This window comes from Colossoma macropomum, unplaced genomic scaffold, assembly GCF_904425465.1.
Source record: "Colossoma macropomum unplaced genomic scaffold, Colossoma_macropomum, whole genome shotgun sequence".
In the NCBI taxonomy this organism is placed as follows: domain Eukaryota; kingdom Metazoa; phylum Chordata; class Actinopteri; order Characiformes; family Serrasalmidae; genus Colossoma; species Colossoma macropomum.
Genome location: NW_023494805.1, coordinates 43,066,815 through 43,090,403, shown reverse-complemented (window position 1 = coordinate 43,090,403; position 23,589 = coordinate 43,066,815). Strand labels below are relative to the sequence as shown.

The 23,589-nt window shown below is 42.0% G+C and overlaps 2 protein-coding genes across 2 annotated transcripts in view; one reads left to right on the top strand and one right to left on the bottom strand.

The window, feature by feature from the left end:
- Nucleotides 1-849: 849 nt before the first annotated feature.
- On the top strand, nucleotides 850-9,203 carry sdr39u1 (short chain dehydrogenase/reductase family 39U, member 1). Its single transcript, XM_036596251.1, has 6 exons — nucleotides 850-987; nucleotides 1,911-2,017; nucleotides 3,605-3,687; nucleotides 5,240-5,361; nucleotides 6,596-6,748; nucleotides 7,532-9,203. Exons 1-6 carry the CDS (start codon nucleotides 972-974, stop codon nucleotides 7,957-7,959), a joined length of 909 nt encoding a protein of 302 aa, XP_036452144.1. The 5' UTR covers nucleotides 850-971; the 3' UTR covers nucleotides 7,960-9,203.
- Nucleotides 8,040-23,589, bottom strand: part of mettl17 (methyltransferase like 17) — a 19,277-nt gene continuing 3,727 nt past the window's right edge. Inside the window, exons 2-14 of the mRNA XM_036596249.1 lie at nucleotides 23,047-23,185; nucleotides 22,439-22,582; nucleotides 20,069-20,156; nucleotides 19,907-19,988; nucleotides 15,630-15,703; nucleotides 15,048-15,142; nucleotides 14,894-14,964; nucleotides 14,511-14,618; nucleotides 13,462-13,530; nucleotides 11,823-11,873; nucleotides 11,595-11,687; nucleotides 10,136-10,335; nucleotides 8,040-8,708 (exon numbers count right to left, since the gene is read on the bottom strand). Of these exons, the coding sequence (XP_036452142.1) occupies nucleotides 8,618-8,708; nucleotides 10,136-10,335; nucleotides 11,595-11,687; nucleotides 11,823-11,873; nucleotides 13,462-13,530; nucleotides 14,511-14,618; nucleotides 14,894-14,964; nucleotides 15,048-15,142; nucleotides 15,630-15,703; nucleotides 19,907-19,988; nucleotides 20,069-20,156; nucleotides 22,439-22,582; nucleotides 23,047-23,185 (1,305 nt within the window). The 3' untranslated portion in view covers nucleotides 8,040-8,617. The remainder of the gene's footprint in view (nucleotides 8,709-10,135; nucleotides 10,336-11,594; nucleotides 11,688-11,822; nucleotides 11,874-13,461; nucleotides 13,531-14,510; nucleotides 14,619-14,893; nucleotides 14,965-15,047; nucleotides 15,143-15,629; nucleotides 15,704-19,906; nucleotides 19,989-20,068; nucleotides 20,157-22,438; nucleotides 22,583-23,046; nucleotides 23,186-23,589) is intronic.

Genomic DNA, 23,589 nt, shown 5'->3' with positions numbered 1-23,589 from the left:
GTGTAATGAAGTTAGAGAGAGCGCTGCGAAATAGCAGCAGTCCTGCAGCGTTGTTTATTTCGCCTGAAGTCGAAAGGTGAATTTTCAGCACAGGTGTGTCTTTTTGCATTGATTATTTAGGAGAATATCACCGTTTATCTATCACGAGCTACCGAGCCCTTACCAACATGGCTGCGTCTGCCCAACTAGGACAGTGGCGTCATTCATTTCACTTACATATTCCGTTTTTAAGGTATTCCTACTCATTTATGATCCGCTTCATGTCCAGATTATACACTGTTTTCGCGAAATGCTTAATTTTCAGGACCTTTTTACGTCCTATTTTTATTTTTTGCTGCGGATTGTGGCACAACTCCCGTCTAAAAACTACATTTCCCATAAACAACTGCTCTCCCGCTTGGTTAGTGTTAGCGTATAGCTTAGCAGCGGTGTAGAATTCAGTTAGGGAGGGCGCTGCCTGCAAAACATTAACATCCTGTAGCGTTGTTTATTTTGCCTGTTATCGAAAGGTGAATTTTGGGGGAATTTTCTGTACACAGGCCTCGGTCTGCATTGATAATTCAGCAGAATGTAGCTCTCGTGTCTGGCTCTGTGATGCCAAATTCCCGGATGACACGGACGCCTCTGATTTGTTTAGACCGTCCCCGCGTTGCTCTTGCGGAAATGTAGTTCGGAAGAGGATGGACTATTAACAAGAACTACAAATCCATGTACAAATACATTTTCTGTTTAAAACGCGAAATATTTGATGATTAACAATGCGAAATATTTAATATGGATAAATCCAGCCTCACACATCACAAAATTAATCTGAATCTAATTTATTTTTTCTTCTTCACCGCCCACGTGGGTCACGTGGTGAGCCTATGGGGCTCCTGTAGGGTCAGTGTTGGTAAAAACATGTGAATGAGGTTGATTTGCTGAGGATAACCGAACGAGGGAAGGGCATTCGCCTGCCTGCTGACAACAACATGAGAGTATTGATCGGTAAGTCAGTTGACGAAACGTTATGTGAGTGAACATGAAAACACGGCTGTGCTGGACTCTTAAGGCACTAACTCGAGGTTTCATTTCTACTGACACGTTCCTGCTGTATCTCACTGCAACATGCACAACATATGACCCTGTATTTATACAGTCAAACATGCACGGTTCTGTTTATTTCAGCTTCGTAGGTTATTTTTTTTATGCGAATGAGGTGGACTGTTTTGTAAGTTCAGACGTGGCGCATGCGCAGGAGTAGCTAGATGGGTGACTTTCCTTGTCAGTGTGTCCTCTTAAAGGCGAATTCCACCGATTTTTTTCAAAATTTCTGCACAATTCAGTGTGTGAGGTGTAATCAGAGAGATTCAGAGTGGTTTGGTGTGAAATGGTTCAGATGTCTTTACAGTGGTGGTGATAGGAACCAGGGGTCGCCATGACTACAACACACATATAGACATTTTATTTACTATCCAGAACCACCAGTGAACCTACACGAGTCTTCTGAGTTCATATGGAATGTTGATGATGGAAAATAGTGGAAAAGCTGAAATAATAAGTTTTCTTTGGGGACTATTTTGCCTCACAGCGCCCTGCATGTATCCCTCCACCATGAATGGAATTTAAGTTCTCTAACCTATCATAAAACAGTGTCTCAGTCATCAGGCAGTGAATTCATAACCATTTCATGTAGGAACTTTCTGTGAGGGAGCATTTAGAGGTGGACGTCTGGTTCCTATCACCACCACTGTGAACAGTTCTGACTCGGTAAGTTTCTCTAGAACAGAGCATTTCACACCAAACCACTCTGAATGACTCTGTTTGTGTCTTAATCGTTTGATCATGTAGATTTTTTGAAGAATTGTCAGAGTTCCTCTTTAAATGACCGACTCATATCTGGACTTCATCATTAATTTGCTCCTTGTCAGGTGGAGGGTCGGGGTTTGTGGGTCGTGAACTGACTCGTCTGCTGAAGAGCAAAGGTCATGAAGTCACCATCATCTCCAGACAGCCTGGTCCAGGCAGGATCACGTGGGTATGATGCAGCTCTGCCTTCTAGCAGGCACTACACACAGTAGAGGTATCTAGGTCCAGACCCAAGCTCTGTCCGAAACCACATACTGTACTAATGAGTGGGTTTCTATTGGTGGTGCACTTTAACACATAATTTAGTATGGTAGTGTGTGGTTTTGGATGCAGCCATAGTGGCCCATAGCTTCTCACTGTTAAAGGGACACACCAGCCGAAATGAAAAGTGTAAAGATCAATACATCTGTGGTAAACATTCTTACAGCAGCGCTGCCGTAGTCTCCAATTTGAGGTTTCCTACTGTAAAGATCCAAACAACCAGTTTTCAGTTTCATTCAAAGTGGTTTGGTGTGAAATGGTTCAGATGTCTTTACAGTGGTGGTGATAGGAACCAGGGGTCGCCATGACTACAACACAGATATAGACATTTTATTTACTATCCAGAACCACCAGTGAACCTACACGAGTCTTCTGAGTCTATATGGAATGTTGATGATGGAAAATAGTGGAAAATCTGAAATAATAAGTTTTCTTTGGGGACTATTTTGCCTCACAGCGCCCTGCATGTATCCCTCCACCATGAATGGAGTTTAAGTTCTCTAAACTATCATAAAACAGTGTCTCAGTCATCAGGCAGTGAATTCATAACCATTTCATGTAGGAACTTTCTGTGAGGGAGCTTTTAGAGGTGGACGTCTGGTTCCTATCACCACCACTCTTTGATACATAATACAAAAGATGCATGCGGTCATATCAGTTCGGCAGTTTCCAATTTAAAGGGGGTGAGACAGCGGCTCCCTCCTTTGGTCCGTTTAGACATCTTTGGTCCATTTTGCATTCGTTTGGAAGCGGGCTGTGACTGACCTCTTCAGGAGGTCTCAGTCCACTTATTTGGTGCGGCAGGCTTGAGTAGTTCACACCTGTTTTAACAAAGTGCACAGACAATCAAATCGCAGTCACACTAGGATTTGTTTTAAAGATAAAGCTAAAAATGTAACATCATGATATATATCAGTCGTCGTCCTACTGTTATTTTATGTTTTAAATAGTCCCACTATGTTATTTTCCGTTCTTCATGTGTTTTGTTTGCTCTCTCTTTTTGTTTTTCTTTTATTTTTACTCGTGTTTTGTATGACTTGTTTCGTTGATCGTTATTGCACTATTTTGTAATGTATGTCTACTGGACCCCAGGAAGAATAGCGGCTATCTAAAAATAAATGAAATAAACACGATATGTCTTGTGTTGTAATTACGTGTTAAGGTGCAGACAAAGTAGTGCTACATTTAAAAAATACTATGGAAAAATATGAATACAGTGACATTTCACACTGCGCTGCACTAAATCCAGATTAACTGGACTAATGTTACTCTTTTCACAGTCAAACATGCAGTTGGTCCGTGTTGCGCAAGTACTGACGATATCCTCTATATAGTCAGAAAAGACTGTGACATGCTGTCAGGTCATTTATCACGATAACGATAAACACTGTCGTATTGTCCAGCCCTAGAGTGGCGTCCTTGTTTTCTCTTGTAAAGGTTAAACCTTGAGTGGAGGAAGCGGTCAGTTATTTTTTTCCTGTCCCTCTCTCTGCAGGCTGATGTTGAATCCGGTGGTCTCCCGCCGTGTGAGGGGGCAGTGAACCTGGCTGGAGAAAACATCATGAACCCACTGAGATGGTCAGTCAACACACGAGTTGCCTGATTAGGTGACACAATGGAATTTTGTCTGAAAACGGTCAAAAGTTTGTCAAAAAGAGGAAAAAGGGTGAAAATTTGGACTGAAAGTAAACAAAAGATTAAACAGGACGACAACAAGGTGTCAGAGTCTAGGGGCAGTCGTGGGCTGGAGGTCAGGGAACCAGCCTTGTGACTGGAAGGTCGCTGGTTTGATCCCCTGAGCGAACAGTACGTGACTGAAGTCGTTTGCGAAACACTTCCCAGCGCCATTTTTTCTGAGTGTGACTGAGAATTGAATTCTCCTGGTTTTGTATCTAGAGGATGATATTCTGTTGTCACTGTGATCAATATTGATATTGTGATAAAGAAAATGCTTTTCTGAGCGTATCGTTCATATCATTCCATACATTCTGAATAAAGATGGTTCTTCAAGGGGTTCTTTAACACTCAAAGAACACTTTGCAAGATTAAAGGGTTCTTTGCATCTTGAAAGGGTTCTTCAGCTTGATGGAGAAGGTGCTGAAGATGGTTCTATATAGAACCTTTTTGAAAAGGGTTCTGTATACCCCCAAAAGGTTTCTCCTATTGTTACGAGCTCAACATAGGGTTCCATATAGCACCAAAAGAAGGTTCTTCTATTGGTACAAGCTTGACATAGGGTTCCATAAGGTTCTATATAGCACCAAAAAAGTGTTTTTCTATTGTTACGAGCTCAACATAGGGTTCCATATAAGCTTGACACTGTAACAATAGAAGAACCCTTTTGGGTGCTATGTAGAATCCTTTTCAAAAACGTGACAGAAGAACAGCTAAACAACCTGGAATCAGCCAGAAATGAACCCAATACCATTCGCCAAACGTGTAGTCTGATCTTCAGAGTCTGACCAAATCAGACTGAGCCATCAAACTGCCGCAATATCAAGTTCAGCTCAGTTTTGTCAGTTTTTGCCAGATCAGTATTAATGTTGTTTTGTTCCAGCCAGTCTGTAAAGCATCTTACAGCCCGTTTAGTTTGGCGAATGGTGTTGGGTTCATTTCTGGCTGATTCCAGGTTGTTCAGCTGTTCTTCTGTCACAGCTGCCGACTGAAAAGCTGCTCAGTGGTGATGACAGTTTGGGAATTTAGTGTCGTCTCATCTTCAGAGTCTGACCAAATCGGCTGTCGGTCAAATGTGATCTTAAAAGTGTCCGTTTTCTGTTTGTGGCAAAGTAAGAAGTAAAAACGTTCAAATGTCTTGAGCGTCTCCTACAGCTGTCAAAGTCGTTGCTTAGCAACAGCGCCTCAGTGGAGTGATACAGTGTTTGTGAAAAACCTGTGATGTTATGGTGAAATAACAGCACAGTTAGAACGGCTCTCAACCAATCAGCTCGCGTGGCCGGAACTGACTGTTGTATAATTTTCCACATCTCCTGTCTGTACTTGCTGACGTCTGATATCTGCAGGTGCTCTCATCAAAACGTCACTCGTTCACTCTGATTTCTGCTGTTTCTTTCACATCCCTCACTTCATTAACTCAGCCTGTATCCCCGGCTGTCTTCCTTCATCCTCTCAGGTGGAACGACAGTTATAAGAAAGACCTGTTCTCCAGTCGAGTGGACACGACGAGAACTTTAGCTCAAGCCATCGCGGCCTCTTCTTCGCCTCCGCAGTCCTGGGTCCTGATCACAGGAGTGGGTGAGTGCGTTACCTACACTCTGTAAAAATGATGCTTCTTCAAAAGGTTCTTTAGTAAAGGAAACTCAAAGAACCATTTGCATATTTAAAGGGTTCTTTGCATCATGAAATGGTGCTTCAAATGATGGAGAATGTGCTGTAGATGGTTCTATATAGAACATTTACAAAAAGTGTTCTTCTATTGTTACCACGTCAAGCTTGTCACAATAGAAGAATGCTTTTTTGGTGCTGTATGGAACCCTTTTCAAAAAGGTTCTATATAGAACTATCTAGCCCATTCATGCACGTTCTCCATTCATCTGAAGAACACTTTCATGATGCAAACAACCCATTAATCATGTAAAGGGTTCTTTAAGTGTTCATGGTTCAATATAGAACCATTTTCTTTACTGAAGAACCATCTTTTTTAAGATGAATCAGATCTTAATTACTGTGCAAAACCACCCTTGATTTTTTTTTTTTAATTTCCAGTGAAAACAGCCATTAAGTTCCTAATTTTTCAGGTGATATTTCTAAATAATTAGATGTAAGATAATCCACCTGCATGTAGAAGGAGAAAGTGAAAGTGATGAAACAGGAGTTTTCAAAACTGATTAAAAGCTCCAGAGCAAATGTGGCTCCTAACAACCACCTGGAAGAGCTGGTCGACCCCAAAACTGCCCCCATCAGATAAACAGCACTTAAAGCTTTCATCTCTGAGAGAGAGGAGAAAATCAAGCTGATCAGATCTGAAAACATCCACAGGTGTTTCTGTCCATCCTTCCACTGTGAGAAGACGACTCAGCGCTGTGGGTCTGAAAGGATGTGTAGCTGATCAAGAAGAACCTCACTGAGAAAAGGAGACGGACACATCAAACAAAGAAGCTGAACGATGGACTGACCACCCCAGAGTCCAGACCTCAACACCACTGAATGTGTTTGATTACTTCAGAAAATCATCAACCAGCTTCTAAGACTGAACTTTGGAGGTGTGTCTGCAGATTCTTTGAGGAGCTGAAAGTGAGTCTCCTGAGAAGAAAGGAAGCTGGAATAAAGGTGAAGAGAGACTCACTGACCATCAGAGCTGAGAGTAGATTCAGCTGCTGAGGCTTCTGTGTAAAAAGTGTGTTTAATGGCTGTTTTACCTGGAAATTAAAGTCTCTGTTTTGCACAGCGCTGTAAACACGATCTGATCTTGTTTCTTCTTCCTCTCCTCGGCCTTTTCTTCTCTTTCACTGTGAACCTTCATCTACAGCCTGCTACAAGCCCAGTCTGCAGAGTCAGTACACAGAGGACAGCGAGTGGACGCCCTTTGACCTCCTGTCTCAGCTGGTGAAGGAGTGGGAGGAGGCCGGCCGGCTTCCTCACAGCCTCGCTCAGAGCACAAGACAAGTGGTCATCAGACCAGGTGACCAGTAACACACTTAATTAGGGATGCACCAAAATATCGGCCACCAAAACTGTTCACCCGAAATGACTTTCTGCTTTCGGGTGAAAGAAAAACAGGCAGAAAAAAGCAAAAGACGAGGCATATACTAACATTTAAAACGCTACTTTTTTTAAATTTGCTTTCCTGCAGCGGTCAGCACAGTTTGATAAGATCAGCAGAGAAAAATTACACACTTCTTTACGCTCTTTAACTCACACGCTTTTCAGCTTTAACTGACTTAGTGATCCTTTAATGGAAAATGCATAACATTCTGAGTAACTGAGTATTTTTTTGGAGTAAACACTCATCTGTTTGTAAAAGTTGTGACTGTAAACATGGTGATCATTAGCTCCCGCTGGTGTGGGTTCATGGCTATTTCTTCTCTACATGAAGAATTAGCTATATTTCTACTGTAACATTTCGAGACAAAAGGTCGTAGAATTACGACATTAAAGTGGCATTAATACCAGGAAAGGTCTCAATATTGTGGCCAAAGGCTTTGCGAAGTGAAGGCAGCACCTCCTGGTGTTAAATGAGGGGCGGTGAGTTGGTGGAGCTCTACTTTCATATCGATTCACCCATAAAGAAACACTCAGTCTCCCTGTCTCTCCTGCACATCAGCACCAGCCTGTTATTAGTATAAGAACCGGCTGAAACAGCTGAGCAGGAAACTGTGTTTATCTAGAATAAAGAGCCAGACGTATTTCGTTATCTGCGCTTATTTGTGGCGTTTTAGTATAACAACTCCGCTTCTTTTCTCAGGTGCTGTGTTGGGGCGGGATGGTGGTGCCATGAAGCAGATGCTGACCCCGTTCTGGCTGGGTCTGGGTGGTCCTCTGGGCTCGGGCCGTCAGCCTTTTCCTTGGATCCATGTCTCAGACCTGGCTGGAATCATCCTTCACGCTCTGGAGACCTCCAGCTCACCCCCCTCCACACAGCCGGAGGTGTTTAACGGTGTCGCTCCGGCGCTGAACACCAACTACGAGTTCACGAAGGAGTTGGGTCGAATCCTGAGGAGGCCCACCCTGTTTCCCGTCCCGGGGTTCCTCATGGACGCCCTGCTGGGCTCTGAGAGAACCGTCATCCTCACGCAGGGTCAGAAGGTCGTTCCCAAGAGGACTCTGGAGTCCGGCTTTCAGTTTCGGTACCCAGACCTGACCTCGGCCCTCCGGGAGATCGTTGGAAGCTAGATATTCGAACGTAGCCGGTTTATTGGTTACTCATTTTCAGCAGTGCAGAGACTATGAGTGACATTTCGGAAGGAAACAGATCAAAAGAGCAATCACTTTATTATTCTAATCAGTTTATTTTAAAGGCTTTAAGTACACAGTTGTAAATACTTCTGTGGGTCCACGGTTCAAGAGTGTTTCCAAATCCAGTCCTTGGGGACCTCCACACGGTCCACTTTTTTGCTGTATCCCACCTCCCAGTACACCTGTGCCAGGTATTCGGTTCTAGATATGGATGAAAGACAGCTAGAGACTTCCTGGGTGTCCCCAAGATCCGGATTAGAAACCAGCAGAGCACTCACTGGACCAACAAGCCTTCAGACCACTGTGGAACCTGAACACAGAACACCTGGTTCGGGTGTGATGGGAGCTAGAATAGAGCAAAATTGTGGACCCTCTTGTTTGTCCCCAGAAGCAGTCAGCCTGTTCCTGTTTTCTGACCCAGTACAGTCATTGGTGCAGACAGTGTGCTGTTCATTCATTCACATGCTCGGGTTTCTGCAGTGGCTTTGACGTCCATCACAGGTTCCCTCCAGCTGCACTATTCCCTTTAGTCCTTTCAGGGACTCAGCGCCGTCCTTCCTTCATCAGCAACGCGCACATCGACCGTTTAAGGTGATTATGGCTGCTCTGTAAGCGTGTCGTCCTCTGTGTTGATGATTGGCAGCCGGTCTCCCCAGTTGCTGCTCCGGGCGCAGCGGTACGAGTCCCTGAAAGTGTGAATTTTCAACGTTAGGAGATCAGATCACAGCAGATTCCGTTATTAGTAAAGAAAATGCGGCAACACTTTACTGTAAGGTGCTTTTCATAAGGCTACATGACACCCACATAAGCTTGTCATGACAACTGACATAACCCTACATAAATGTTTATAAATCCTTATTCCAGTAGGCAGCATCTGTCATAAAGGCTACTTTAGATAACTTTGATCAAAATTGGCAAATGTAACCTTTTATAGCGAATGCTATGAAGTGTTACCGAAAATGCCGTGGTCAGTCCTTGCTGATGTGTTTCTGGATAATCAGTACTTCCATGCCTGTATCTATCAAGTCTGATTTAATTTATTAAGTGTAAATATGGATAGTAATAGATCAAATGTAGGTTCACCTGCTGGAGTCAACATTAAAGCATGATTATGCACATCTTGTTCTCTGTATCTAACTGATTTAAGTCATTACTGTAAATAAAAGCTGTTTTCTTCTGTGTCTGCTCATTCAGACGAGTGAATGTGTTTATGATGTATGTTTTATGATACGACTATGAAACTCGCAGGCAGTTTTTGCTGAGGATTGTGGGTTTTTTCTTTTTTAACCAGTCACATCTCCCTTTTTAAGAGTAAGCCAGTGGGAATAATAATTGGAGCAAGACAATATTTAATTTTTATACATACTGTAGCAGGTCCAAGAAATGTTGTTGACATGTTTATAGTTCTACAGCATTTATTTGCTGGGTTATTCTATAAGGACTCTTATTGTGAAGGCACTCTTATATGTGTAGATCAGGAAGAACTGAGTATCAGTCTAGTGAGAAGACGTAGCGAAGCTAGAAAACTCTCCTAATGTACGGCGTGGTTGTGGCCGACAACAGCTGGTTAATAAAGCACCACTACTTGTGCGAAAGCTGCGTCTCCTTTAATAGCACTGAACGCTTTGATATTTTATATATGTGTAAAATAAATATTTAAAAAAAATGAAAGAATATTTTTATTTTCTCCCCGTGCTCTTTGAAAGTCCAGGCACTTTTGTTTCTGCGGGAAGTGGGACGATCCTTGGATTTTTGGGACTGTCTGGTGAAATGTGGGACGAGTTGCCCTAAGTTGTAGGGCAGGGGTGGGAAAAATAAAGAGAAAGTAAAGTAAAAAAAAAAAAAAGTGAAAATTACATGTTGTAATGGATAAATTAAAACTACTAGTAAAGTTATTAGGTGGGCAGTATGACAAAATGTTATCATTATGGCGATCTGTCAATCTGTCTATCTAAGGTTAAAGTATTTAGTACTTTGTACTGTAAGAACAGTTACAGTAATGCTTAAGTACAAACAGTAATGAACTACAGTATTTTCCACTCCTGGCTCAAAGTGAAACTACAATGTTGGATAACGTTGGAGAGGTCAGTGAATGGAGGGGAGTGAACTGGACCTTCCATGTTGGCGCGCAGTGACAGCGAGCTGCTTGAGTTCTCCGGTGGAGCAGCAGATCTGGCACTGGACGTGTCTGGTTCTGCGATGGACCGGAGCGGTTAATCTTCCCCACTCCACACCCTCTCTCTCTCCCGGCGCCTCTCTCTCCTCCCTGCTCACGATCAGGTAGCTGAACCTCTCCTCCTCCCTGTCGGCGCTCTGAGGAGGACAAGTACAGGTTCTGTTGGCACTGGAGCTACAAGGCTAATGTAGCTAACAAGCAATGGAGGCTTATGTTTCCACAAAAATGGACAGAAATAACCTCACTGTCCACTTTATCAGCTCCACTGACCGTATAGTTTCACTCTGTAGTTCTACAGTTACAGACTGTAGTCCATCTGTTTCTCTGCATACTTTGTTAGCCTGTTCTTCAGTGGTCAGGACCCCCATGGACCCTCACAGAGCAGGTACTATTCGGGTGGTGGATCATTCTCAGCACTGCAGTAACACTGACGTGGTGGTCTTGTGTTAGTGTGTGTTGTGCTGGTACGAGTGGATCAGACACAGCAGTGCTGCTGAAGTTTTTAAACACTGTGTCCACTCACTGTCCACTCTATTAGACACTCCTACCTCGTTGGTCCACCTTGTAGATGTAAAGTCAGAGACGATAGCTCATCTGCTGCTGCACAGTTTGTGTTGGTCATCCTCTAGTCCTTCATCAGTGGTCACAGGACGCTGTTGGCTGGATATTTTTGGTTCTTAGTCCAGCAGCGACACTGAGGTGTTTGAAGAGTCTAGCAGCACTGCTGTGTCTGATCCACTCGCACCAGCGCAACACACACTAACACACCACCACCACGTCAGTGTTACTGCAGTGCTGAGAATGACCCACCACCCAAATAGTACCTGCTCTGTGAGGGTTCATGGGGTCCTGACCACTGAAGAACAGGGTAACAAAGTATGCAGAGAAACAGATGGACTACAGTCTGTAACTGTAGAACTACAGAGTGAAACTATGTGGTCAGTGGAGCTGATGAAGTGGACAGTGAGTGTAGAAACAAGGAGGTGGTGTAGACACACTTCTGCACATTTTAATGCACAATTACTGTTTATTCACTGAATTTAATACAGTGGGAAAAAATAAAACATAAAATATGCAAAAAAAAATGTTATTCATTTTTATGTTTTATCTTTTCCAATATGTCAAACTCAAATAGAAATTGTGCACTAAAGTTTGTTCCCTGTAGAGGACGTTTTTACTTATTCTCACTTAGAAAATCAACCAAGCCTAATTTGACTGGGGTGCTCAAACTTTTGCACACAACCATGAGCTTGCATTAGCTGTTAGCTGCATTAGCTTTGTAGCTCCAATGCTAACACTGAAAGAGGAAACTTCAGATACTGATCTTGTTTTGGCTGATCGATAGTTTGATTTTTTGCCAAACTATCGCTTTAAAGTGACAGTGCAGGTGACTCACCCCAGGTAAAGGCAGGGGGTGGTAGGGCTGGAGGAAGTTGCAGGGCACCACCGGCTGGTTCAGCAGTTTGGGACAAGTCCGCTCATGAGTGCACTACACAAACACACACGGGGCGGAGAGACTGCAGTGAAATAAAGGACTACAAACAAGAAAACCAAGAAAACTGAATATGAACCACAAAAACAGGGACAAACATAATGAGTGAAAGTGTAAATAGTTCAAACGCACAGGAGCGAACACCACCGGCCTCCGGGAGTCATGAATCACCTTCTCTTCCTTCTGTAAACACACAGAGAGATAGAACACAACCATGTACACCGGTCAGGCATAACATTCTGACCACCTCCTTGTTTCTACGCTCATTGTCCATTTCATCAGCTCCACTTACTATATAGGTGCACTTTGTAGTTCTACAGTTACAGACTGTAGTCCATCTGTTTCTCTGATACTTTGTTACCCTGTTCTTCAGTGGTCAGGACCCCCATGGACCCCCACAGAGCAGGTACTATTTGGGTGGTGGATCATTCTCAGCACTGCAGTAACACTGACGTGGTGGTGGTGTGTTAGTGTGTGTTGCGCTGGTCTGAGTGGATCAGACACAGCAGTGCTGCTGGATTTTTTAAACACCTCAGTGTCGCTGCTGGACTGAGAATAGTCCACCAACCAAAAATATCCAGCCAACAGCGTCCTGTGGGCAGCGTCCTGTGACCACTGATGAAGGACTAGAGGATGACCAACACACACTGTGCAGCAGCAGATGAGCTATCGTCTCTGACTTTACATCTACAAGGTGGACTGACGAGGTAGGAGTGTCTAATAGAGTGGACAGTGAGTGGACACAGTGTTTAAAAACTCCAGCAGCACTGCTGTGTCTGATCCACTCAGACAAGCACCGCGTCAGTGTTACTGCAGGGCTGAGAATGATCCACCACCCAAATAGTACCTGCTCTGTGAGGGTCCATGGGGGTCCTGACCACTGAAGAACAGGGTAACAAAGTATCAGAGAAACAGATGGACTACAGTCTGTAACTGTAGAACTACAAAGTGCACCTATATAGTAAGTGGAGCTGATAAAATGGACAATGAGTGTAGAAACAAGGAGGTGGTCATAATGTTATGCCTGACCGGTGTATATATATTTAATGAAAGCAGGGAAGCTGTTTAGTCACTCAACATTAAAACCGAAGGTGTTCATGTCTAATAAGGAGCGACTGAAGCTACTCCTGAGTTGCTAAGGTGGCTAAGCAGTCATTAGTTGAGTGTTGTGTCAGTCATTATTTTGCAAAACTGTTTATTGTGATAATTATTATTAATAACGTTAATTAGGCATTTGACAACAGATGCCAGGTACATGCTTAAGCAGCATTTGTCCACAATATTCAAAGGCTATGTACATAAGGACATCATTACACATACATAAGCACTGAATAACATATTAATAAAGCAATACTTGAGTGTTTATGAACAGCTTATGCCAGTAATCGAGATATCATCCATAAGCTGAAGTAAACAACTTTGTATTGACATAAGTGTTTTGTACTTTAACTCATGCAGAACTATGAAGGATTGACTTTTAAACTAAACCTTCCTTCTAAGCTCCATTACTTGGGAATGATGGTTCATAATGGTGTTATAAACAGAACAAATGTCCCTCACTTTAGTTTAAGGTCTCTTATGTCAAAGCAATGTCATTTACTTCATATAACATCTGGGATCATCTTGTGGTTGCTAGTATAAGCTGGACATAAACGCTCAAAAACCGCTTTATAAATATATTATTCAGTGCTTATGCCTGTGTTATGTAGTCCCTATGCAGGTAGCCTTCAAAGAAAGTGTTACCCAACATTATATTCATTTTAAACCATACCTTCAGTAACACGTCTCTGGCTTCCATTAAAACCTGATGCCCTTCTTTTGTTCCGTTTTCCACCAGCACCTAAAACATAACAAGAGGTGTGTTGTTTATTTTTAATAAAGGAAAACAATCACTGTCCACTTTATCAGAAACCCCTCCACCTTGCTGGTGCACAGCTGGAGTCTGGAGCCCATCTGTAGGTGCAGATCGTCTAGCTCTTTGTCAGTGGTCAGTTTCTGACTCTTGGCTGGATATTTTTGGGTGGTGGTCCCCTCTCACCCTAGCAGTGACACTGATGATGAGTCAGGAACACCGCTGTGTCTGATACACTCGTACCAGCACCACGCACACTACCACATCAGTGTCACTGCCCTGCTGAGAATGGACCACCACCCACATAACATCTGGACAACAGCGGTCCCATGGTCAGTAACTGACCAATGATGAATGAAATACAGAGGGGCTGATAACCTGCAAGAGATGGACTAGTCTGTAAATGTATACCTACATAGTGGAGCTATAAGGTGGGTGTTTCTAATAAAGTGGCCAGTTAGTGGAGGCACAAGGTGGGTGTTTCCAATGAAGTGGCCAGTTAGTGGAGGAACAAGGAGGGTATTTCCAATAAAGTGGACAGTTAGTGGAGCCACAAGGTGAGTGTTTCCAATAAAGTGGCCAGTTAGTGGAGGCACAAGGTGGGTGTTTCCAATAAAGTGGCCAGTGAGTGGAAGTGCAAGGTGGGTGTTTCTAATAAAGTGGCCAGTTAGTGGAAGCACAAGGTGGGTGTTTCCAATAAAGTGGCCAGTCAGCGGAAGCGCAAGGCGGGTGTTTCTAATACAGTGGCCAGTGAGCGGAAGTGCAAGGCGGGTGTTTCCAATAAAGTGGCCAGTGAGCGGAAGCACAAGGTGGGTGTTTCCAATAAAGTGGCCAGTTAGTGGAGGCACAAGGTGGGTGTTTCCAATAAAGTGGCCAGTGAGCGGAAGCACCAGGTAGGTGTTTCTAATAAAGTGGCCAGTGTTAGTATGTAGCAGTATACACGTTAAAAGTTAAAAGTGATCACTTACAAGGTAGGCGTTTGTTTTCCTCCAGAGTGTGAGAACCGTATCTTCTCGTTCTTTCTGAGAGGCCAGCTCTGACAAAGAGAAAGCTGCTACCACCAGATCAGACTGAACCTACAGAAAAAAAGCACAGAAATCAAGGAGATCCGTTAGATGGATGCACTGGAATTGCATGGAAGTGAAAATTTGGGAAAATATCACATTATCCAGTAGTCAAACTACTATATACTATGTAGTCAAAATGAGAAGCTAGAAGAAAATCTGTTAAATTTGTTTTCTGCTTTTTTCCTGATGCTGAAAAATGAATAACTTGTATTTAATGGTTATTCTGGCTGAATATTAAATAAATGAGGGGTCTCTGACTTTTTCACAGTGCTATGTGAACACACCTTCGGGGAGACTGGAAGGAACTGTCGGAAGTAAACGTGTTTAATAAGTGGATCTTCAGTTTCGCTGCCACCTGAGAAACAACACGAATATGATCAACACCTTGGCACCGGCGTGAGTTCAGATTACACTCCTTCTAAAGGTAAATAAACGTACCTGTGAGGAGCTGCTCGGCCAGTCTGTTCATGGCTCCAGAGGCGTCCACACAGACGTGCTCCTTTAGGGAGTCGCCCCAGTGTGTGTGTGAGGCCCTGCGGGACAGAGTTTAGGGGTAAGAGAACAGAATAAAACTGCACTGATGAAGGAAAATGATCATGTTGAGTTACAGTAATGATCTGCAATTCATCTGAATATGTTTACTGACTCAGACGTTCACCAACATCTACCCTGAATGACTTAGGGGCGTCAGCCTTAAGGGTGGGCGATGTGGCCGAAATATGACATCACAATACTTAGCTGCAACAGAAGTTTTGCCAAATTACATATTTTGTTGATTTTTTGTGATGAAAATGCAACATCATTACCGCAACCTTTGCAAAAATAAGCAAACAGAAAAATAAACAAATAGTTAAATATTATACAGCGGTTCATTTTGACGGCACATTCAGATTCAGTTTGCCCAGTAATGACTGGCATTTATCACAGTAACGATCACACACCGCCGTACTGTCCTTTCAGCCTTGGTTACAGTGCAACCTACACTGAAAACACCACAAATCTCAGTCAGGTCATCCTCACCAGAGAGCCGTGCCGAGCCCTGAGCCAAAGTCCAGCAGAGAGCGAGGTGCAAACGACAGGTCTCTCTTCTTTATCTGAAAGGAGTGAACTTGCAGGTGAATTTCATGAGCTTTATTTAGCCTCAGCTTCAACAAAACTTACAGAAATAGTTTGGAAAATGATCAGGTTTACGTAATTTTACCCCAAATGTAAGGCAAAAATGTTTGCTATCTATAAAAATGGCCAAGATATGGATAAAATTCAGGCTTTGAAAGGCTCATATCATGGAAAAACAAATGTTCCTCCCTGTTTTTTTAAATAGAGGTTGATGTAATACATAAACACTGTTAAAGTTTAAAAACATGGCCTTCATCCTACAGTTCATACCGACCATACAGTTCATACAGTCCATACAGACCATACAGACCATACAGTCCATACAGACCATACAGACCATACAGTCCATACAGACCATACAGTTCATACCGACCATACAGTCCATACAAACCATACAGTTCATACAGACCATACAGTTCATACAGTCCATACAGACCATACAGACCATACAGTCCATACAGACCATACAGTTCATACCGACCATACAGTTCATACAGTTCATACAGTCCATACAGACCATACAGACCATACAGTCCATACAGACCATACAGACCATACAGTCCATACAGACCATACAGACCATACAGTTCATACCGACCATACAGTTCATACAGTCCATACAGACCATACAGTCCATACAGACCATACAGACCATACAGACCATACAGTTCATACCGACCATACAGTCCATACAAACCATACAGTTCATACAGTCCATACAGACCATACAGACCATACAGTCCATACAGACCATACAGTTCATACCGACCATACAGTCCATACAAACCATACAGTTCATACAGACCATACAGTTCATACAGTCCATACAGTTCATACAGACCATACAGTTCATACAGTTCATACAGACCATACAGACCATACAGTTCATACAGACCATACAGCCATACAGACCATACAGTTCATACAGACCATACAGACCATACAGTCCATACAGTTCATACAGTCCATACAGACCATACAGTCCATACAGACCATACAGTTCATACAGACCATACAGACTATACAGTCCATACAGTTCATACAGACCATACAGTCCATACAGACCATACAGTCCATACAGACCATACAGTCCATACAGCCCATACAGACCATACAGTCCATATATGGAAACTAAATTGCAAAAACAGCCTGTTTTGAACTAATTTTGTCATTTTTCCCAACTCATTTACATATTCATCCTATGGCAGTTTAGCCCCACCCACTCACACAGGTGCTATAAGGAGTGTATGAATTAAGATTACATGTCATGTGGATACGAACCAGGGGTTGCCATGACTACAACACATATATAGGCATTTTATTTACTATCCAGAACCACCAGTGAACCTACACGAGTCTTCTGAGTTTATATGGAATGTTGATGATGGAAAATAGTGGAAAATCTGAAATAATAAGTTTTCTTTGGGGACTATTTTGCCTCACAGCGCCCTGCATGTATCCCTCCACCATGAATGGAGTTTAAGGCCCAAATCTTCTTAAAACTATCATAAAACAGTGTCTCAGACATCAGGCATAAAATACAAAAACATGTATAATTTAGGCTCTTTTTGGTGGCTGGTTCTGTGTTTAGCTTTGCTAACGTATTTTAGTCCATGTTTATAGAGAACAGTGAGTCACACAGTGTTAGAAACCACATAATCAGGACTATTAGAGACACTGAACAGCTACACACAACTATAAGGACTTATATTTTTAGATATTTCAAATACATTTCAAACACACAGCAGTCGATGCTGAAATACATTTAAACACATTCAAACAAATATCTAGCGCTGGACGGTGGCCTAACCCCTGGCGGGCCGGGTATGCCATTTGATCGGAGCGAACCAAGCCCCGCACCCACCCCAGGGGGGTTGCGAGGACTCGGAGCGGGGCCTCCCACTTATTCTACACCTCTCATGTCTCTTCACAATGACAGACTAGTGTCAAGCTCAACAGGGTCTTATCTAAAATATCAGAATATTTTGCCATATTAACCAAACATATTTCAAAATGCATTTATTTTAAAATGTATGGGGAAATATTACACACAGACAAAAATAACTGTATATAAATGTGTTTATCAAATCCTGTCTGATGCTCTTCACTGTCTGATACCTTTAGAAATGAATTTCCAGTATCTTCATTTTAAATCTGATCAAATGATCCTTTATCAGGACAGAAGCGAGTGTTGTGGGTATTGATGCTCTGTGAAAATGCAGTTATGATCTGATATCTTGTTTATGTGAAATACATTGTGTGTGAGAGTCTGACTGCAGACGTACATGGTTAATGTAAAGTACAGTGCAGATCACAGAAGTCAGTACGTTTAGTTACATCTGGAAAATTCATTACACAACAAGATAATTAATTACTAATACTGATAAATGCATTTAAAAACTATATTTAACAAATCATCCCCTTGGAATTATAAGGTTCATATTTTTATTCTGTAATAACTTCTTCACATTTTGTGAGCTGTTTTTGAGTTGTCTGCATTTTTGGATTCTTTATCTAGAATAACAAAAAGATTCCATCTCCAAAGTCAAACTCTAACTTAGTTCTATAAGGTTCTATCTGTGAGCCAATCAGCACTTTATATACACACAAGAGGACCAGTCAGGTTCAGGTTCTAACTTTGATCTGACAGGTCAAGATAAGATTTTTCACTAATTTGTATTACAGAAGCAAAACTGATCTTAATTTAGGAATCTTATTTTACAGCATCTTTTCTAATCTCAAGTTAAGAAATCTAAACTTTCTCGATTGAAGTCGACAATCAACTGTCATGTCTGTTTAGCAACCAACCATACGTGCACTGAAACGTAAACACGTCATCAAAATAATGTTAAAATGTGAGTTAAGCTGCTGTTACGGATGTAAAAAAGGTCAAACAGAACTAAAGTGTGATAAACTGTAAGGAGTGAATACTGTGAGAGCGCCCCCTGCTGTTTATCAGAGCGTCGCCGCTCCCCAGTTTCAGTCTCCATTTCCCAAACGCTTTAGCCGAGCGCGCTAACGTTACTCCTCCTAATAAACAGACCCACGTTCAGCTCCGTCTCCTCATTATTCACCACCATCACTGTAATATTTCATCATCAACATTAACACACGAAGGTGATCAGAGGGGCGGTGGAGATCGAGTCTGCAGCGTCTGAGATCTTTAAAACGCAGAGTTAGAAAAGAAAATCATCTCACAGTGAAAGCAGCGTTTTACAGTAGAGATAAATGGAGCTCATTATGCTGGTAGTGAACTATGCTGCTGACTCAGCTGCCTAAAAACCATAGAAACGGACCTTAAACAGAAGTGAGGACCCTGTTGGGGTTCATCCTAAAGTTAGGACAGGATTTAGGAGGTTCAGTCTAGTTAGGATGTTTGTGTGATGCTGTTTTCTTATCTGGAGTTGATGATGAGATTATGAGGTCAGGAACTGTTATTCTGGAATAGCTACTGTCCGACATTCAGTCAGTACTGAAGTCGTCATGGAGACCAAACCGATAAGAAAAGGTTCCAGAGTTAAGAAGTTTCTGTAATGTTGCCCCTGGTTTCTGTCTAACTTAAAGGAAACTAATGGCTTCTGCCTAACACTGACCTCTGCACTGGACAAAATAGTTAGTTTGTATGTAATCTATCAATCAAAGCTTTTTGAATAAGAAAAAGATGACTGGTCCTAAAACAACAAATGTTATAATAATAATTGTTATAGAAATGTCAAAGCAGAAAATTTGGCCTTCTGATGATGCAGACATTTTGTTAGAACACTAATCTTCTGTTTTGAAACAAATTACAAGTAAACTGTGTTCCTTGCTTCTATGCTTCTTTTCATGTTGTGCTGGATAGAACCTTATAACTCCATCAGAAACATGGTTCTATCTGCATTGACCTGCTCCAAAAAAAATCATTTACAAAATTGATAGCATTTTGATGTTGTACATTTACAATAAATTTAGAGTGTCTGTCATTTTCATGTATTAAAGACGTGTGTTCCACCCATCAGTTCTTCTATTTGGAATGCAAAATCTTTGAAGCTCAACATCTCAGAAATGCTCAGAACACAGGTAGAACCTTATAATCCCAACGGGACGAAATCCATTTTCATATATTGCAAAAATATGTTTGATAAATACATTTGGAATATATATTTTTTCCATATGAGTGCAGCACCCTGTGTGTGTAATACCTCATTAAGGGCTCTCATGACTGCAGCGTAGCCTCCTGCGAGCCTGGCAGCCATAAACACCACACCGAGCTCCGCATCGTACCTAACAGAAACACAGTGTGAGGAACAGAGAACACTGACCTCACAGAAGAGCTGAGATCTCACTGAGAACCGTATCTGTACCTCAGAGGCGTCCAGTGATACGTCGTCTTCCTCAGTTCAAACAAAACCTTCTTCTTGATTTTAGCTTCAAAGTTCTGATCATCTCCATCTGAACAACACGGACAAAACAAACGTCACTCACAGCCCTGAAGAACGACTCGCGCTCTCCTTCTCCCTGACCCCTTCAATGTACACACTTAAAAAAGCTGGCTAAAAGGGTTCTTCTGTTGCTACAGACTCGACAGCATAATAGCAGAACCTTTTCTGGTGCTACACAGAACCATATACAACACACTCTCCATCGACCTGAAGAACCATTTCACCATAAAAAGAGCCATTTAAGCATACAGATGGTTCGGTAACACTTTACTTTTAGGTCAGGGGTCGGCAACATGTGGCTCCAGAGCTGCATGCGGCTCTTTTCCTGTCCTGTTGTGGCTCCACAGCTGAATCAGATTAGTAGGTAATAATAAAATAATCCTCCTTTACAGTAAAATAAAGCTCTGCTGATCGTTCAACACAGTTTAACAATAAATGGTCTTAAACTCTGGAGTTAATGTAGAACTGCTGATTCACCCTTTAACCCTGAAGATCAGCGCAGACTGCTGGTCACCATAGCAACACAGACCACAATCTCGCCTAGCTAGTAGCTAACGAAACGGCAAAGAGAAAGATTTAAGATGAACATCGATCATTTGGAGACGAATGGATTTGTGTTTATAATCACTCCAGCTGGTTTCCTGATACGTTTAATCTGCAATGAAAAACTGAAACACTAAAAAGTCGCGAGGCTGAAGTCAGTTTCTCATTCCCCAGCTTCTTGTTTGAATTGCCCCGTTCCACCTTAAACGGTGCAGCAGTTATGTTCTGGCGCCTCGGGCACCATTTAAGGTGGAACGGGGAAACATTGAGAGACATTTTACAAAAAACTGTTCTACTTTTGAGGAAAAGTTTCCTGCTGGAGATGCGAGAAAAGCAGCTATAGCTGAGCTAAAGATTAAAGCAGAGCAAAGTGAGTCTGTGTTTTTGTTTCTATTATATATTTTAGTCTATACTTGTAAATCAGGACATACTGAGACATATTTACAGCCAAGATGGTACAATGGACATAAAACATTGTGGCCTCAAAGTGGTTTGGATTTCTGGACAGCCAAAATAAATGACCTCGCTTTCTCCCTTTAGCCATTAAGTGTTTTGTACTTTTTGCATATAATTTTAGCTACTTTTTAATTATTTGTTTCTCCTTAAGCATTTGTATTTTTGTCACATTTTTTCTCATTTTTACTTTTTTTCTTTTTTTTAATTTTGCCATGCCAAAGGATGAATTCAACAGTCTGCACATTGTTTCATCCAACTAAAGCTGCATGAAAGTTTCACCAGCCTCAAACATGACACACATGCCTTGAACCGCGTCGAGCTGTTAAAGCCAATGAGAAAAGAAATCATAATGCCCTCATAGGTTAAAGTGGTGGAAGGGGAAGCTGAAACATGATATTATTGGTTAGTATTATTTCCTGCCCACTGACGCAATATGATATAACAAAAAATCAGAAGGAAGCGAGTGATTAGATTTTGATGAAGGACTGCAGAAAAAGAAGAATTTAGCCATTTAAATATGATGAATCATGCTTAATATGACAAGATACACAAACTAACAGGGTTAAAAAGGTCAGTTGTGATTTCAGGTTGACTGTAAATCAATCTCAGACAGAGCTGCTCTCACATTATATGACACACTGTAATCTGTAAACATGGGGCAGCTGAAAACAGATCAATCTTATTTGGGGTAAATGTTAAAGAGCCCTGCTGGTGACATCACATATAAATACAAATAATGTGTGGCCACGCTGTATTAATGTGTGGGAATGAGATACTAATGCATGGCCATGACTTAGTAAGGCATGGGAACGAGATCATACCTTAGTAAACTGTGGTCAAGGCTTAATTATCTCATTCCCATGCCTTATTAATGCGTGGGAATAAGATAATAATGTGTAGCCATGTGTGGCCACACCATATTAATGCGTGGGAATGAGATAATAATGCGTAGCCATGACTTAGTAAGGCATGGGAACAAGATAATTAAAGTCGTGGCCATGACTTAGTAAAGCATGGGAATGAGATCATACCTTAATTATCTCATTCCCATGCCTTATTAAGTTATGGAGCCCTGCTGGTGACATCCGGTATAAGTAAAAATAATGCGTGGCCACACCATATTAATGCGTGGGAATGAGATACTAATGCGTGGCCATGACTTAGTAAGGCATGGGAACAAGCCTTGCTAAATCGTGGCCATGCGTTATTTTTATTTATATGGTATTATACCAGCACGGCTCCGTAAAATGTGGGGAAAGCTTAGTAATGTTCTTTCGTCCTGCTGGAGCTCACCGCTCTGTCGCTCCTTCTCCATCCATTTCTCCTCCAGCTCGATGGCCTTCTCTCTCAGCTGAGGGGCTTCTGCCGCTCGCTTGCGGCTCCACAGGTAGTTCTTTAGTCTGCGGGATCTTTCAGCCAAATCCTTCACCTCTGACTCTGCACCAACAAACACAGCAAAGATGGAGATTCAACAGAGAGTTTAAAGCCTTTTCTAAGTTTCTGAGCCACAGTGAGACAAGAGCTTAGGTTTCATGTTTACACGCGTGGTTTAAATGTGCAGTTCACAGCAGGAGGTGGTCAGGCTACACCCCCCCACAGCAATACAGGCTTTTAGCTTTAGTGGCGTGGAGAGATGATGAAGACACTGTGGTGCTAATATAAAGTAACACTGTGCCCAACGCCACGCCAGCAGAACTTATAGGATAAAGTACAGAGCAGCAGCACTCAGCAAGATCGGGTTTATCAACTTTACTAATACTAATTTATTCATTTTACCAACTTAACTTATTAAACTATAAATGCTAACAAACTGACTTCATGAATGTTACATTATTAGCTATATTAATGCTAATGTTAAATTAACTTTATTACTGCACAGGCTTGTTTACTTTATTACTCACTGTGTATGACTGTTAGAGCTCCTCTCTGGAGACCCTCGGGCAGACGGAGGGTTTTGAGGGTCGTCACTCCGGGGTGTTTCCTGTGCGGAGAGCCTCTCAGGAACTCAGGCTGGACCAGAGCTGCTGCAGCACTCTTACACTAGCAGGACAAATCATACAGAAGGATTGATCTGTGTTAAATACATTTTACCAGAAAATTACAAAATGATAACAACAACAATAATATTTTATGTTATTAGATTGATATATATATATATATATGTATATATGTGTGTGTGTGTGTGTGTGTGTGTGTGTGTGGTTTCATCAATCTAATAACATATTAATGTTATGTGAGGGTCCATGGGGGTCCTGACCACTGAAGAACAGGGTAAAAGGGGGCTAACAAAGTATCAGAGAAACAGATGGACTACAGTCTGTAACTGTAGAACTACAAAGTCCACCTATATAGTAAGTGGAGCTGATAAAATGGACAATGAGCGTAGAAACAAGGAGGTGGTCAGAATGACCAGTGTATAAAACGCACATATATGTCCAAAGAGA